Here is an 18,016-nt window from a genome sequence, read left to right on the forward strand (position 1 = left end):
CATTACTAGGTACTTAAATAGTCTGTATTAGGTCTAAAACACTATTAGCTACTTATTACCCTTTACTATCCTTAGCTTGTTAAAGGCAGTAATAATATCTAACTTTATAAAATACTTTGCTTTACTTAGTTAGCTTAGGGTTTTCTGTAAAAAGAGAATTAAGTATTAGTTTTTAATAGTAATAGTGTTTAGTCTTTAGTAGTTAACACAGAATTAAAGCCTACCTCTAAGTTTCTTTATAAATAGTATAAGTAACGCTACTAGTAAGAAGCTAGCTTAAATAAACTTTTTTTCTAAGTTCTTGTTAAGGTATTTTTAGAGCACTTTTAATTTATTTAGCAATATTTTATATAGTAGCCTATAACTAGGTTGTTTACTAGGCTTAAAAGTTATCTAGTAATTATACAAATGTTATATTAAAAGCTTATTAGACTTGTTTTAGAAAAAAACATATAACAGGTTATAGTAGTTTTAAAAGACTATTATTCTTAAGTTAGTGCGTTTTTAGGGAGCTAAAGCTTAGTTTATATTAGAAATTATAACTGTGTAGATTTTATAGTCTAGTTATTAAGCTAGGGTTACAAATAGGGCAGGTTTTATGTAGCAGATGTTTATCTGCTGTTTAAGTCCTAGTTTATGTCTAAATTAAGTAAGTAAAGATTTTTTAAAGGCTTTTTTTTTTTAAGTTTAAGCAGTTATTAAATTATTTTATATAGCTTATCTTAGTAAAAGGCCTAGCTTATTAGCCTTACTTAGGTAGTTCTTCTCTAGGTTATTAAAAAGTAGGTCTAGAGACCTTCTGTATTAAGTGCTACTTAGGTGTTGTTTAGGTGTAAGCATAAGCATATATTTTAGCATTAAGAAAAGTTAAAGTTTAGGACTTACTTTTAGTAATTAAAAGTAACTTTGTGCTAATATAGCTATAGTTATTCTAGAATTAGGTTATAACATTCTGTGTTTATTACATAAAGCTTAATCTGCTTCTTATAGTGTTAGTAGGTAATTATAATAGTTATAGTATAAAAGATAAAACTTTTTTTAAGTTATTTTCTATTAAATCTAGTTAAGTAAATTGTTTAAGTAAGTAGTATTAATTAAAGATTTAGTTTACGCGCTAGTTCTTTATTAATGTAACCTATGCTATTTACTCCTAAGTTAATAAGAGCTTATATTAGAGCTAATATAGTTTCTTATTATAAATATATAGGAATATTAACTTAGTACTTCTAGTTATTAGTAAAGGACTTAGCCTATAAGTTAGCAGAAATCTAGTGTTAAATTAGTTCTAAAGGGCAACTTAGCCCTAGAACAAGCCTTTTTACAGGCTCTTACTGCTATAGCTGCAGCTATGTTAAGAGTAGTAAGAAAGATTAAAGCTTAAATATAAGTTAGAGCCCTTACAAAAATAAAATTAAGATAGTAAAAATCTTTAATAAGTGCTAGCAGCGCTACTTGCATAGACTTAAGGAAAAAAAATAAAGCAGTTTTAGAAAATATAACTATGCTTACTACACTTAAAGTATTAACTTTTTTTTCTATAATTTTTACACTTTTTAGAACTAACTAAAGCATAATTTAAATTAATTTTTATTATGTTAAGGTTCTTATTTATAACTGCGCTAGTTTAGGGGCGTATTAGGGCTTATACAGGGAGGAACCTTATGTTATTATTATAGGTAGTAATTAGGTTCGCATACGCGTTAAGGTTGTTTAAAAGGGGTTTTTCTACTATAGCGCGTTACAGTTTAGTTAAGAGAGAGTTATATAAAGCTATAATTAGACTTATCTTATTTAAGCCTATATTAAATGCAAGTTAGTAGAACTTAGTAAAGTGTAAAGTAAAACTTTTTTTTTTATTATAAAGTGTTTAGGCAACTTAAGGCTGTTAACTTTTTATTTAAGTCTCTATAAGTTACTTATAAGAACACTATAAATTAATCTAGGTTAATAATATTTTTATTTATTAGTAAGTTAATTAAGGCTGTTATGTTATAGTTAAGTTAAAAGTAAGTGTATAGTAACTAAGAGTGTTTAAAGGGGAATTAGTCTATGTTTCCTTTAAGTTTATATTAGAGCTTGTGTAGAAAGGAAGGTAGGTCTTTTTATTTTCTATTAAACAGTAGGGGATTAAGGAGTTAGTTAGACTTTATTACTAAGTTAGAGGGGTTATAGGTTGTAGGTAGTGTTAGGCAAGAGAGAGTTAAGCTATCTCTAGACTTCTAAGTAAGCTTTAAGGCTAGTAAGTTCTTAGTTCCTACTACTATAATAAAAGTTAAGGCAGAAATAGACTACTTAATAATGTAAAGCTATTCTTTAAAGTTGTCCGAATAGTGATATTCGGGCGCCTGGTTGATAGTCACGTGGCTCGGATGCGCCTAGATCCCTGTGCACAGAGATCTGTGCGCAGAGTTTAGGACTATATTAACCCCTTTTCTTTGTACAATAGAAACAACAAGAAGCAATTAACACTAGTTACCTAACACCCCTGTGCGATGTTTACACTGTGCAAACCTCTCCGTCTTGTACGCATTTGCTAACACTAAGTGCTAGCTAGCAAAGAGTCTATTTAACACTAATTAGTAGTTTAAATACTGTAAAAGAGAAAGCTTTTCTTATACTTTTTTATTTAAAAGTTTATGTATAAGAAGAATTCTTTTCCTTACTACTTTAACTATAAATTAGTAAGAGTAAAGACAGAGTCTAATTTATATGTAAGTAGCTGTAAATCTTTATTTAGTTACCTAAGCAAAAGTAAAAAACCTGTCTGTATAATACTGTTTAGAGGTATTATATAAATAGTAGTGCTTATTTAACGCTAGGAGGTCTGTTTTATCTTTTTACATAAGGCTGTTTAGAGGCAGTGTACAACAAGAAGTAAGACAGCGCGCGACAACGCATAACTAACTACTATAGAGCAACAAGCAACGCCAGCTCTATCTATAACTAGCTAGCATAACATATTAACGTATAACTAATACATACCTTTTGTAGGCATCTTAGCAAAGACTTTAGTAAAGCAGATAAATATTAAAGATTAAGTAGATAAGATTAAACTATTAAACAACACACTTAAAAAAAAGCTTAATTTATACACAGCTAACTTAATTATAGAACTCTGCGCGTTAAGCGCAATAGACATATGTACGCTTAAGAACTTTTAAGACAACTTTATAAAGTAAAAGCTTATACACTTTAAAGATCTTAGCTAACTATTCTTATAAAAACTAATTACTACTCTACAAAATAAAGGCATTAGCTTTAAGAAGAACATAATAAAAGCTACTATACTATATAGACTTATAAAAAAAGAACACATGTTTACTATTCTACTAGAGCATTATATAAAACTATTACTACTATTACTAGTCTTAACGCAACAGAGGATGTCTCTGTATAAATTACCTATAGACCTAATACTTCCTCTGTAATTAGTACAACTACCTTGTAATAGCTTACTATATAAGAGCACAACTAGGCAGCTACATATTCCTGTAGCTACAGCTCTGCATGAGATTCCCTAAAGCTTGTACCTACTATATACAATTTAATTACTATACAATCTATACTAACTTCTACCTATATAAGATATTACAGCAGAGAACCTTGCGCCTAAAAAGGTTGTATAATTCTAAAAAGCATAGAAAAAGAAGAATAACTACATAAAGCAACTATATAATATCCTAGCTAATAAGGCTATAGTATTTATTAAGCTCTACTAACACCTTGCTATTTTTAAGGCATTATACGCAAGCATCTTTCCTAATATCCTTAAAAAGCGCGCACACATGTTCTACTTTTATAATATTAGTCTAGGATAATTATAGAAGTTACTATATAAGTAGCTTAGTAATTACTTTAATACTAATGTAAACTATAACTAGTATTAAATAAATTAGATAATAATAAGCTTTACATAAAGTAAGTAGAAAAACTTTATAAAAACTCTATATAAAGCTTTTAAAGCTATAATTAATAAACTTACTTTTACATAAAAAGCTCTTAGTCTATAATTTTAAAGTAAAATACTGCTTTACACTACTATTATATAAGCATGCTAAGGGTAACTTAAACTTAAATAAGTAATGTTCTTAATTAAGCCTATATATAAGGCACTGTACAGTAACCTCTGTTTAGCACTTTAGGTTATAATTAATTAATAAAATAATACATTTATAAATAAATCCTAGAACGTGTACTACACTAATAAGTAATATAGCTTACTACATACATATAGCTATTAACAACATAGAAGAAGCTTAAAGGGATATAAAAGATTATTTAGACTATAGTTCTTTGCATAATTAAAGTAATACTTTATCTATTATAAAAAAAAATGTTAGTTAATAAATTATTTTTACATAAATTAATTTTATGTAAAATGCTAATATATCTTTTTATATAAAAGATTCTATAACAAGACACTAATATATAAAAAAGTAAATATATATATTTAAAAGTTTAAAGGTAAACTAGAGTAGAAAAAAAAGAAGTTACATAATAATAATAACCTAGATAAAAAAAAAAGTAAGGAGATTATTAACTACCTTACTAATGCTATATTTCTCTACTGCGCGACTGTAGAGGACATCTACAGCCTAGAACCTAAAGAATACACAGAACAGTTTATTCTTAAAGATTAATACTATATAGTATACTAAGGTAAACTATAGAATACTAGCGCAGTAAGAATCTTTACTATAGAGAAGTTATAACTTAAAGCATACCTATAAAAATTTTCTTATATAAAAGTAAACTAAACACTAAAGAAGAAAAGTATTAGCTTTAAAAAATAAAGATTAACAGAATTAATTAGTACTATATAAATTACTAACCTAGTTAGTAACATAACATATTACATCCTAGACACCCTAACACTGTTCCTACTGTCTCTAGCAGACGCAGACTAAATAGGTGCGTACTTTAACAACATACAGAATGTAATTATACAAAGTAATAGAAATACTATTCTAGTTATACAAAAATAAGGTTATCTATTTTTTAATATATAAAAAAAAAATTAATGTTTTTTTTTACTAAACATAAACTTTAATAACTGCATAAAAGATTTAGCTATTCTTATATAAAATAACTTTACATAATGCTTAAAAATGCTAGATATAATGTTAATCTCTTTATACTTAAAAAGATTAAGAAGTTCTGCTATATATGTTAGCTACACAACTTAGCACTATAAAAATTTAAGTTTATAATTAAAGACAACTTACACTTTAACTATAAAATAGTAATTAATATTATACAAATTAGTAACTAAGACATACTATATATAATTAACATAGATACATTATTTTAAGTAGCAACCTTTTTAAAATTAATGTTTATATAAGATACCTAGAACGCGCTCTATAAGTGTTAGATTAACATGTACTAAGGCCTACCTAATTATATTATACATAACCCTAGTATAAACTTTGCATCTAAAGACTTCTAGAATTGCGTAAAGATTATAGAAGCAACATGTTAATAGATGCTAGTAGAGGCCTATTAGGCTCTAGGGAAGATTAAGCGCGCGCACGCACTACTGCAACGTGCGTATAATATCCTCTGTGCAGAATTAGATAATTATATAAATAATAAGTTAGTGTTACAGATAGCTATTAAAGCCCTAAATAATATAGTAAAACTAAATAGTTTTATACTTACATTACTTATGTTTAGAACATACCTAAGAATTAATATAGATTTTATACTATTCTTTAATATTATCACGCAAGCTAATGCTGTATAAAAGGTAATAAAGATGCTTTAAAGTAAAAAAGTAAAAGTTAATATTAATTATATAATTAATACCTAAAATAGCTTAACCTTATATAAAGTACTAAATCTTCTACTTAGTTTTAAAGTAAAAACATAGTAAAAGAAAAAAAGATAGACAGGACTACACATAGTAAAAGGAATTAAGGCTCTAGACATTATTATTAAGATAAAGAATAGTCTAGTAAAACTCTACTACATGTAAGTTATGCTATATTATTATATAAAAGATAAGAATAAACCTGCATAAGAATTACTAGATCTAGATAAACTAGCTTTAGTATAAAAGAATTCTCTACAGGCATAAAAAAGAGGTTGCTTATATAAGCAACTAACTTTAATTAATAGACTACATAAAACAGCCTCTTAAGCAGCATTAAATTTATTATATAAACTAGAACTAAAACTATAGCTAGCTAAAAAAGGCTAAGAGAGACTATATAAGAATTTATAAGCTATAACATTTTTAACCTAAAAAGAAAAGGAAGACTACGCGCTAGCAATTAAGCTTTATGCAGACAGTATAATTATAACACTTAGAAGACTATTTAAAGAATTAGACTATATAGAAATAAAAAGTTTAATTATAAGTAGCATGTTTAAAGTACTTTTATATAATTTATTAATCTATAAGAGACAGATCTTTAACCTTTAACTTATACATAAAGTTAAAGAGAAATTAATAAAACTATATAAAACATTATAACTTATGTTTATAAAACATTTAGATAAAAAGAAGAAGAAGATCTTTATATAGTTTCTTATAATTTAGAAAATAAGTTAGAGGTTAATTCTAGCTATTAGCCTATTACTAATAGCTTTGTACAACATGCACTGTAAACTATGTAATATTACCTAGGCATATATATAATTAATAGACAAGCTTGTTTACACTCTTTTTACATAACTACTAAGAGAACTCTGTAAAAGCTTCCCTTTACACATAATATTTAAAGTTGTATAACTACTATACAGCGCAGTAGAGTTAGGCTTATATTAGTTTAAGACATACTACAACTATTATAAAGATAGACTTTTTATAAAAACTTTATTATATAATCTGTGCTTATTAATTACACATAAAGGCTTAATAGTGTTTAGTATTACAGAACTGTAGATAAATAATACTTTTAGTATTATTACAGCTAATTTTATATAAAGAAAAGAAAAAGAATTACTTAAAGCTAACTTTTAAGTAAAGCCTAAGACTATACTATTACATAATTAGGCTATTAAATTTAATAAAGAAAAAATCTGCCTTATATAAAATAATATTATTTTTATATAAAAGGGTTAAGCTAGGAATCTACACATAATAGAGTCTAAGGTAGAGGATGCTGCGCAGAAGTACGTCAAACAGCGCGCGCGAGGTGCCTATATTGCATTAGTATGTTAACCTAAGGCAGCATTTAACCTGTCTACTGCCGCTTAAGTTGTGTTGCTGTTGTACAACAATATTAAGGCATTAAATGTATAAATCTAATAGTAAATTAACAACTAAAATAAAGGATTATTATACATACTACTTAATCTCTTCTATATAAAGTTGTTTATTTTTACTAATAAATTATTTATAAATAATAAGAACTTAAGTTTATAGCTTAGCTTTTTTATTATTCTTAAAACTAAGTAGTAAACTAGGAACTTATACAACTTTAAAATTATAGGTAATATTATACACTAGAACTTCTCTAAGTGTAAACGCGTTACCTGCTCTATTCTAGCTAGTAAGCTGTACAGAATAGTAGGAGGATTTAACTGCGCAATCGCACTAAGTACAACTATTAACTAGATTACATGTATGCTTAGAATACCTCCTGTACCTATTGTACTATGCATAGATTTAAGATCTCTGTATAAATGTCTTATAATGCTTAAAATAATAAATAAAAAAAAACTTATAATTAATATTATATTAATTTAAAAATTATATAAAAAGAGGGAGATTATAAAAATTAAGTAAATTAATAGAAGAGACAACTCTACAGATGCCTATATAAAAAAGGCGCTAAACTCTACTTTTAAAGAACTAATTTTATATAACTAACTAACTATTAAAGTTAAAGCGTTAGTTAATAGACTTAAGCCTGTATAAAATAGGCAAAAAGGGCCCTACAGCAACCTATCTACTGTATGTGTAAACAAGGTAAGTCCTGTATAAAGGAAAAACAAAAAGTTACTAATGTCTAAATAGTAATATTTAGGCGCCTAGTTAATAGTCACGTGGCTTAGATGCGCCTAGATCCCTGTGCACAGAGATCTGTGCGCAGAGTTTAGGACTATATTAACCTCTTTCCTTTGTATAATAGAAACAATAAGAAGTAATTAACACTAGTTACCTAACACCCCTGTGCGATGTTTACACCGTGCAAACCTCTCTGTCTCGTACGCATTTGCTGACACTAAGTGCTAGCTAGCAGAGAGTCTATTCAACAAAAGTCTTTTTAAAAAGCTTTAAAGCTTATAACATAGTAGCTTTTTTATAAAGTAAGCGCTTCTTAGAAGGCTTCTTAGCTTACTTTAATAGCTTAGAGTTATGTAAGTACTAAGCTTATTAGATTAGATTTAGAGGCTATTATTAGCTAAAGTTTTAACATAATGTAATGTTATAATTATGCATAAGTAAGGTTATAAAGCTTTACAAAGGTCTAGTTTAATTACTACGTAAAGTATTATAGTAAGTATAAGACGTTGTATAAAAAATAAGAAGGTTTAAAAAAAAATTAGTAATTAAATACTTAGCTTAGAAGTCTAAGCGCTTTAAGTATAAATTAAGCCTATTTTAGGTTTAGTTAGTGTTAAGGCAGTTTGTGCTTAAGTTTATGTCTATGTTGTATTGTGTTTGTGTTAGACGTGCACTAATAATACTCTAGTACGCGTCTAATACGGTTATGTCTAGGATCTGGGGAGGATACCGTGACATAAACACGCAGTACTCTAGGATAATGCGACTCTATTAGTAGAACAGGGGTGCGCAAATTTTTAAGCGCTAACTATCTACACTATGCTGCGAACTAGGCTTATAACTGTTGCGTTTGCTAAAAGGTTAACCTCCCAGCTAGCACAGCAGAAGGATATATATAGACGGATAGCTGTACGCGACAAAAGCTAATAATAAACTTAAAGTACTAAGATAGTTTTTATTACTATCTTAGCATATAAAAAATTCTCTTATTAGCCTACTATTCTAAGACTAATAGGCAGACTAAAAGATAAAACTAAACTCTAGAATAGTACCTTAGATGCTACTATTGCCTAGAATAAGATAATTAGGTAATCTAGTTACTAATAGTGATGTTTATGTATAATAATAGCATATATGTAACTACAGAAGTTACTTCTTTCTAAGTATACTACAGAGCAAACCAAAGAGGGCTAGATTAGCCTAGAGAACCCCTAGGTTAGGGGGAATTGCACATAGTAAACAAAGTTGCTGCAAAAGCACTTGCTCTATAGTTAAAATGCTGCTAGAAGATTATTACTATAAATATATATTAAAAAAATTATGTAAACAAATAATAAAAGCATATATAGCTATAAGTAGAAGACAAGGTATTAGTCTCTAATAAATACATAAAATTAATAAAGCTAAAAAAAAAAGTTAGATTAGAAGTTCTTAAAACTAAAAAAAGTTATAGGCTAGATTAGTGTAAAAGTGTATAAAGTAGACCTACTTATTCTAGAAAAAGTTTATCTAGTATTTTATATCTTACTTTTAAAGCTATATACCTAGAAAGAGGGTCTTAAGTTGTAATTAAAACTAATTATAAACACTCTACACACTATAAAGAATAATGTATACTATATAAAAAAAATACTTAACTTAAGACAGAATTTAGTTAAAGTATAAAAATATTTTATAAAAGAAAAAAGTTATTTATTTAAAAAAAACTTATAAAAACTTAAACCTAACATTAGCTTAAAAATCTTAAAAGTGTTCTAAAAAAGTAACTTAATAAATTAAGTATAGCTACTTTTACTTTATTTTTTTCTTACTTAAAGTTTTTTTAATAAGAAGTGTTTAATAGCGCTATAAGAATAAAAAGATAGTTAACATATCTAATTTAAACCTAAGATTCTTTATTTAGACTAAGTAAGGCTATTTTAGCACAGAATAGCTTGCTAAAGTTAAAAAGAGGGTTATTTCAGCCTAAAGAAATTTATTATATAGATAAAATAAACATTCTAGCCTAAAATAGCCTATACTAGTAAAAAAAAGGCAAAGTTTAAGTTTAAGAAGATATTCTAAAATTATTAAGATAAATAAGCTATAAAGTAAGTAAGCTAAAAATAGATTAATTTATTACTACTAAAATAGTTACACTTTAAGTCTAAAAGATATAATCTACGAGTATTTATCTTTATTAAAGAAAAAAAAAGAAGTTTAAGCTAAAGAACTTAAAACTACACTACACTATGCATTTTTAACTATTTTTACTATAGAATGCGCTAGATTACACTAGATTATGCTATTAGAGTTACAAATTAGACATTAAGACCCTCTATAAGTAAATTTATAATAGTAAAATAACTACTAAGATATTTAATGTAAGGCTAGATGTCCTAGAACAGGCTAGTATAGCCTCACCCGACCTGTTTGGAGGTCACATGACCTGTGCTTTGTATATAAGCATGAATCCTAACAAGCGAGGCTTGGCAGCGATTCGTCTCTCTTACAATACACTCCTATCTTTCTCCGAAACCTTGCTCTCAGTGCTATCCATGCTACCTACTATCCTATCCTTACAGAATCCTTGAAGAGACTCGGGGGTTCGTGGGAGGATATATATATATATATGTACTAGGATGCGTGTAAGGAGGTAGGCGCCCCGCCTGCCAAGCCGATACTATACGACTTTCCCCACTGTACTAAAAGGTACGCACGAGAATACTTAAGCCGAGTATTCTCGCATAGTATAATATATATATAGGTAATGCTAGGGTAAGCACTAGCACTGGCGGTTGTCTCTAGCCTAGCCTAAACCTCTATGAGCGAGAGAAGGCCACGTGGTTGACCGTGCCGACCTCGTTACAATACGTGACAGGACGTCATGTGCCCAAGGCCGGGCCGAGGGCTCTCCGGGGAGAACCCGAGGCATGTCCAAGTTGACCGTGACAGTCAGTAAGTACCTAGCTGATTCAGAGAACTTCCCCAACCTGGAACAACAGCATCATATTAGACAAATTGATAACCATTTTAACTCATATCCCTCTTTAGTTAGTAGTGTTAAGAAATAGATATTAATTTAATTTAATGAAGCAATACAAAACGTTATGGCCCTTGCTTCTACATTTTAACGTGGTTAAAGTCTCACATGAGCTAAGAAGGGTTCATAGGGTAGGCGAGTCGACAAGGTATTGAGATCCAAACAAGGTGAATTGAGCCAGTGTATTATAAGGTCTAAGGAGCGAGAGAGAGTTCTGGGCTGACTGTATGCTGTACGAGAAAGGAGCTGTCCTAATGAGTGAATAGTGCAGTACATGGGTATGGTATCGCGTGAAAGACGTGCGACATAAAGTCCCTGCTATGATTGATGCTAGATCTGGAATGACTTCAGAACGGACACCACCTCCCAGTGGAAACTCCTCAAAAGATTAAGGTTATAGTCAGGCTCTGTGCCATTAAAGTGTGCCAATCCATCAAACCTCCCCTCTATGCACTTCAACGCCGCCTGCATATAGCGAGTACCCATCGACGGACCAAGCTGCGGTGCGACAACCCGAACCAACTCTTTGCGGAACTCAGGGCCATCAGACCCAGTCCTGTACCGCTTCTCCAACCGCACCCAAGTCCCGATCTCTAGCAGGATGGTGCCGAAGCTGTAGATGTCGTGGAGATGATGGGAGTTGGCCGCCACCCTCCTCTCCCCTCCCATCACGTCTGGGTGGCAATACAGGGTCTCCGGGAATTGAGCCATGCCCATGCTGGTTACGTTGACGTTATTTACCATCCGGGACCGTGCAAAGCCGGAGAGATACGGGTCTCGCAGGGAAAACTGCTCGCGTTGAGGGCCGTTTCCATTACTGAAGAAGAGAATGTTGAGGGAGTTGATTGTCTTGTGCAGCCAGCCAGCGGCCAGGAATGAGAAGAGCGATTCTGCCAGCAATGAGGCGAGGGCAAAGCGGTCTTCCAAGACAGGAACGTGCTGACCCTTGAGCAGTTGATGGAGCGTTGTAAGCGTAGTAGCCGCGCCTGCGGGATTGGAAGGGCAATGGTAAACGACTCCAAACCTCGCGGCTGTAGGGTCTTCATAGTATCCGATGCAATTCAGATGCCTGAATTGCGGGCGGCGAGTTGAATCTTGAAGCATGCGGACTTGCCCTTCAATCTTCAGTTGCAAGTCTACCTTGGAGACTCTCTGCACCGCCATCTCATTGTATGTGCACCACTCGACGACGACCCGGAGGGGCTGCACGCCCAGACTCGTTTGTGCGGTGAACGTTGCCCATGCCCTGCCTGGGGTATGATCGGGAGCGTTTGTAATTTGGAGCGTATTGTGGTGGATGTACAAGTCGTACGAAGGTGTGAAAGATGTCCAAGCAGAATTGAGTTGTCCTACGCCCGAAGCATCGGCCCTTCTCGCGCTGGCCATGACGGACGCAAAGCTCTGAATCTCCCTGATTGTGTCGTTGTCACTATGCTGCGAAGATTCTTGAAGCGCTCGGACCCCAGCGCTTCCGTGATCGATGATCGTGGTCGCTAGCACCTCGGCCTCGACGTTACGGCTGAGATCTTGTTGGCGATCTGGCGGGCAGAACTCGTACAAAGCGTCCATAAAACTAGTCAGTTGCGTAACCAAAGTCTCAAACTTGGATCGGTCGTGGATGATCCATTGGAACTTTCGAAAGGCGCTACAGCTCCGATCCACCTTATACACCATAGTCGCCTGCCTAGAAATCTCCCTGCGGGCGATTGTCTCGTCCTGTTCGATTTCGGGTTTGATGGGAATCGGGCTACTGAGCCCATATTTCCCGCCCACCTCGCCGACTTGCTCCAGCAGTTCCTTGATGCGGATCAAGGTCTGAATCAGGGTTTCGTACACTGGGGGCGAGAGTTTCTCCAGGTTGGGCCCGGATTTGTAAATGTCAAAGTTTTGACCCCAGACGAGGAAGCGAGTTCGCTGCACTTTCAGCAGCAAACTGAGAGTTGTGAAAGAGCTTCCAGTCTCCCTGACTTTTAGCGATTGAGTTTTACGTAACTGTTAGGTCGAATATTGAAGACTAACCGTCTTTGAGTGTAGAGAATGCGAGGACACAGCTTGTATACAGCTGAACTGGGATGCCAATCGCTGTGCATGGTCAGTACTGGTGATACACCACCTGGAGCCTCGTCGGAGACGAACCGCCTATTAACAGTCCGGCAACGGCGAAGGGATCCATATCTCCTCAGTAGTCGATCTTGTATTTTTGAAGTCTTTCTGAATTTCGCGCTTCTCGGCTCTGCAAACTTCGCAAGGTCAGACACGAACCTCACGAGGGAAGCTTTGTAAGAAAACAACGATAAACCAGCGCCAAGGTTTGTATTGCATGAGTGCGCATTGCTTCACCGAAGCAGAAGCACATTTGTCGTTTGCATATTGTGGCGTCTTCGCATCTGTCGGATTCGCCCAACCTCGCACTTTTGAGCCTGAAGAGGGCAAAATAGTACGCTAATGCAACTTCAGTGTCTTTGATCACACCCGAAAAGGGTCTTGGGGACCTTTTCAAAACGAGCGTTTTGAAAATGAATATTACACCGGCAACAGCCATAGCTGTCGTTAAATTGAGATTCCGCTCTAACCCAGCCTGACTGAAATGATCGGATCATGCATCGCTTCTGGGCAGAGAGACCAACTCCAGCCACACCTTTTCTCCCACCCCGGTCCCGCTCTGCCTGCCGCTACGATGCTTCCAGGAGTGTATATATCGAGTGAAAGTCTTAGCCCAAGCAGATACTATTCTCGACCTGGTGAAGGATCAAGCAGGGCATACGCACCCGAAAATCGCTCAGATTTGTCTCCATTTATCTACCTACTTGCCTTGATCCTCCACGATGAATACAGCAGCGACAAGCAGAAAAAGTACTACCACACCCCCGGCGCTCTGCTGGACACGACATTCACGGGTCAGAGGCCGATAATTGGCGAGGGCCACCATTTCACCGTCTTCGGCAGCCCCTTCGAGAAATGGGAAAACCTGTCCGCGCACGTCAAACGGTACAACCCAGAAGCCTACTGCATCAAATTCCCGAACCCCGGATTCCGCAATGACGACGGATTTCTCAATGAGGTAAACGAAACTGTGCTGCGCGAGATCAAGGTACTCTGCCATCCAAAGCTGGAAATCCACGAGAATATCATTGGCTTTCTGGGCCTGGACTTCCATGAAGATTACGACGACCACAATGTGGGTTGGCCATGCCCGCTAATGGAGGTCGCGGAATTTGGAACATTGGACTCCTTCCAATACGATCAAGGGCGGTTGAATGAGCCACTCACCACCAATCTGCTGCTCGATATTGCATCCGGACTTGATGCTCTCCACAAATGCAATATCATCCACGGCGACGTGAAGTCTGAAAACGTTCTTATCTGCCGGCACAAGCATAGAAAATACGTCGCTAAACTGTCAGATTTTGGACTGTCCATCATCAACCCAGATCCAGAGGCTCTGCACAAGCTCATCGGCGGCACCTGGCTTTGGGAAGCCCCGGAAATTGAAACTCGAATGTCTGTTCAAGGACTCAAGCAAACCGATTTGTTCTCCTTAGGCCTCCTCATCTGGCGAGTCCTGACCAACAAATTCATGCCCTACGAGACTCTTGGACAAGACATTGTCAACCGATACTGGTCTCCAGATCAAAAAAGTTTCATACTCTCAGTGAAACAGGACTCAGAGTTCTGTGGCATTGTCCTTCACTCCCTGCGATACTCCGGGATTGATGAATGGGCCAAATCTTTTGGAATCGCCATTCTACCCCACTCTCTCGGCCACGATCCAAAGTCAAGATGCTTACAAAAGATACTAGGGGAAATGCAAAATCCTAGACGTGGTATTCCTCAAAGGTGAGCCGCGGGTCCCTGCTCTTGAAATAATCCTTACGCCTATCTCGTGCTAACTGGGAGTCAGAGGTCTCCTCCCACCAGAGATTAAAGATTTTCCGGCAGATGTATATTGGGCTTCTTATGACCCAGAGAATATTCTTGAACAAGTATTACTCGGATTATCAATACATTGTGCAGTATTCTAACCTCGAACAGATGATTGATGCATATCCCGAATGCATCGTCTACTTCAAGGTCCGTCCATTCGTGCTCTACCAGCTCATAGCGGATCTTGATCCCACTACAAGGTCGAGTTCAAAATCAGCTCGCCTTGCGACCTTGTTCAGCTTCACTTTAGTCGCCTCCGGCGAAGTTTTTGGTGAAAAACACGACGAAGCGCTGACCCGGAAGCTCATGCTGCGTCTGTCCGAATTGGAATACTTCTCATTCGCTGCCATTCTTCCCTTCTATTACGAAATTACTGCCACCGCTGTGCCAACGGTTTTCAATCCCAAAATCCTTGAAGCTGCTGCCAAAGAGGACTTCTACATGGCCAAGTGGGCTCTTGCGAGGTACTATCCAGATCAATACCGCACCTGGTTGAGCCAGACAATCCGCGAAACTGAGATTGCGTTCCAAGGACGTCCCGATTTCAATCAACATATGCTCCTTGGTCATTTACGCCAGGGAAACTTCGAGGAGTGTAAACGATTGTTGAATACGGGTGTCCAGCCGCCAAATAAACCAGATGAACTAGGACCTGTTCACTGGCTGACATCCTTTGGAAAACAGCCACAAATCGACGAACTTCTTCATCTACTCCTACAGGCCGGGTGTATAATCGATGGCTGGGTGGATACGGGCCGAGATTTCGACATGCTGGCCGGCCGAATCGACGGCACGCCCCTTCATTGCGCCGTTATCACCCGCAACCTGCATCTGGTGCGCTCTCTATGCAGACTCGATATACGACCAAACGCTGCAAATATCGATGCGGCGTTCAAAATTGCCGCCTCTTTGCATTTTGCCGACGTCTTGCATATCCTGAACGAGTGGGTGAATGGCCTCAATCATACAGGGGGGTCCCGTCATCAACTGGACCAGTGGAGTTTAATCGTTTTCGCTGTTCTTCCGCATGCGCCGCACCTCCGGGTAGCCCGGCTATTGCGACATGGCAAGCGTGGAGCAACCGATGCCATGCTGGCTACCTTGGACTTCCTTTTGAATCTGGGGACACTACCCTTCGAAAAGCAGAAGAATTTGGTACAGTTCTTGATCTTACACGGCTGCGGTAAAGGCTTGCCGCTATTGACTGCGAAGTTCAAAATGCGGGAAAACCCCGGCCGGTGGACTGAGTATCTGAAAGGCATACTGCCACAGGTGATCATATTCGGGGACATCGATGCCTTCTCCGCCGTCTTGGACAGTGGCTTGATTCCTAAGGACGTATGTTTCATAAATGACAAGTGGACCCTGATGCAGACATGTTGCATATCCGCTTCACGAAGAGTGGAATTCATCCAGAAAGCGCTACAACTAGGATGCTCATTGGATGCTCTGGGACCGGGCGACGAATACCAACCAAGTGCGTTCGCAGCGGCGGTCACCAAAGGCTCCTACGACATGGCCTCTTTCATGCTACAGAATGGAGCCGACAAAGACTTTACCAGTGGCTGGCTGGGAGGCCAAACCTGTATAGCCAGACTGCTGCAACAACCCGACCTGCCAATCTCACGGCTTCGTTACATGCTCGAAGCGTTGCCTGAGGAAGGCTTTGGACATGTGGATTACATCGTCGGTCCTGCTCAAAAACAAAACATCTTCCACGCCATCGCTTCATCTCCGTGGGCAGGCCATCGCTCGTCTTACCGACAAGCGGAGATCATGAAGTACCTGCTCAGCGTCATTGGCGACCGTAGATGCATCAATCAGACAGACATATTCGGATATACTCCTCTCTACTTTGCCGCTTCTAAAGGGCAGCTTGAGCTCTGCGAAATACTAATAGAAGCCGGCGCAGACGTTCAGGCAAGTGTTTGCAGGTCACCGCTGAATGGGTTGATAGAGTGGCGGGAAACGTGCGCTCGCCGGGCGAAAGACTCGTGGTCGACGACCAAGGTTGGAGAGAAGAAGCTTGCAGCGAGACTGCTCGACAACGCCCAGAGAACGTTCGAACTCCTCACAAGCAAGGGAGCGACTGATTGGAAAGCAAATCCACTTCAGGTTCAAAGAGCGATAGCCAGTGGACAAGTTGCATTCCCAAACTTAGCTGTGCGTAGGATTCTCTTTATTTTGTGTCTTTTGCTGACTTAGTTCGTCATTAGACTACCGCGGAACTTTTCTCAGCCTTCTTTACACACCACGGCCAGGACGAGTATTCAAACGCAGGAAACCGCACATTTCTTCCTACACGGTCAAGAGACTTTGTTGTGCATAGAGGAGACCGAAACTCGATTCAAAATCTGTTCACAAATTTCGCCCGACGCCTAGAGAGCATGACGGGAACTGGCAATGCGGGTCCCTTACGGGACACTCGACCGCAACAGCTGCAACTACACGCACCGCATTCATGCTGGCCGTGGGTGCCCTGCCACTTCCACGGTCAGCCCGCTGCTTCCGGAGTTATAGTCACCTCTGTGCGCAGCAGCTTGAATAGTCGCAACTTAGCTGGCAGAGAGCGTTTGGTCTCGTCCTCCCCATCAACAAGTGCATCGTATAATCATGACCCCCACATCATTCCTGTTGTTGCAACCCATCAACGAGAAATGAGAGTTTCCAGCCTTGGAACCTCGCTGTCTTCTTTGAGTCTTGGAACGCCAACATCGCCCAGCAGTCTGAGCTACCCACACTCCTCCTCCTCGAGGCCGCAACCTACCGTTCATCCAACTTTGCCCTCTCATAGGGGCGTGAATACTGTCAAGATGCAGCTGAACTATCATCTTCAGCAGTTAGTCAAAGGTCCACAAGGGGTTGTTGACCGGACAGCGTTGAAGGTGGTATTGGAGGAAGTATTCCAGTCGCCGATCTTATTGAATGAGTCCTGCCCAAGTATTCAGGAATGCATCGAGTTTGCCGAGATTAGTTCCATCATTGAAAGTTGGGTCGGTGAGCTACGCCTGTTCAATCTATCTCTGGTGACTATTCTACAGGCGGGAGATTTACAAATCTTTGTGTCTGAATAAGCTAGTGGGAATCGAAAGATTGTTTATGTTGAGACTTGA

The 18,016-nt window shown here is 36.9% G+C and overlaps 5 protein-coding genes across 5 annotated transcripts; 4 read left to right on the forward strand and 1 right to left on the reverse strand.

Annotated features, from left to right (window-relative positions):
- Window positions 1-5,506: 5,506 nt before the first annotated feature.
- BDR25DRAFT_219271 (uncharacterized protein) lies at window positions 5,507-5,746 on the forward strand (the record flags this gene model as incomplete). The annotated part of the gene is made up of 1 exon (XM_033684956.1): window positions 5,507-5,746. A coding segment is annotated over one exon (240 nt), but the record flags the coding sequence as incomplete, so codon positions are not given.
- A 501-nt stretch (window positions 5,747-6,247) lies between these two features.
- Window positions 6,248-6,427, forward strand: BDR25DRAFT_220050 (uncharacterized protein; the record flags this gene model as incomplete). The annotated part of the gene is made up of 1 exon (XM_033684990.1): window positions 6,248-6,427. A coding segment is annotated over one exon (180 nt), but the record flags the coding sequence as incomplete, so codon positions are not given.
- Window positions 6,428-11,309: 4,882 nt separating this feature from the next.
- BDR25DRAFT_341562 (uncharacterized protein) lies at window positions 11,310-13,268 on the reverse strand (the record flags this gene model as incomplete). Its single annotated transcript, XM_033693612.1, has 3 exons — window positions 13,116-13,268; window positions 12,999-13,061; window positions 11,310-12,946 (listed from the first exon to the last, which is right to left on the reverse strand). The coding sequence occupies exons 1-3, from the start codon at window positions 13,150-13,152 to the stop codon at window positions 11,310-11,312; spliced, it is 1,737 nt and encodes a 578-aa protein (XP_033549483.1). The 5' UTR covers window positions 13,153-13,268.
- Window positions 13,269-14,178: 910 nt separating this feature from the next.
- BDR25DRAFT_220008 (kinase-like protein) lies at window positions 14,179-14,820 on the forward strand (the record flags this gene model as incomplete). Its single annotated transcript, XM_033684987.1, has 1 exon — window positions 14,179-14,820. The coding sequence occupies one exon, from the start codon at window positions 14,179-14,181 to the stop codon at window positions 14,818-14,820; it is 642 nt and encodes a 213-aa protein (XP_033549484.1).
- Window positions 14,821-17,554: 2,734 nt separating this feature from the next.
- Window positions 17,555-17,978, forward strand: BDR25DRAFT_302397 (uncharacterized protein; the record flags this gene model as incomplete). The annotated part of the gene is made up of 1 exon (XM_033689786.1): window positions 17,555-17,978. Exon 1 carries the CDS (start codon window positions 17,561-17,563, stop codon window positions 17,975-17,977), a length of 417 nt encoding a protein of 138 aa, XP_033549485.1. The 5' UTR covers window positions 17,555-17,560.
- Between the last annotated feature and the right edge of the window lie 38 nt (window positions 17,979-18,016).

This window comes from Lindgomyces ingoldianus (assembly GCF_010093535.1).
Source record: "Lindgomyces ingoldianus strain ATCC 200398 unplaced genomic scaffold BDR25scaffold_10, whole genome shotgun sequence".
Lineage (NCBI taxonomy): Eukaryota > Fungi > Ascomycota > Dothideomycetes > Pleosporales > Lindgomycetaceae > Lindgomyces > Lindgomyces ingoldianus.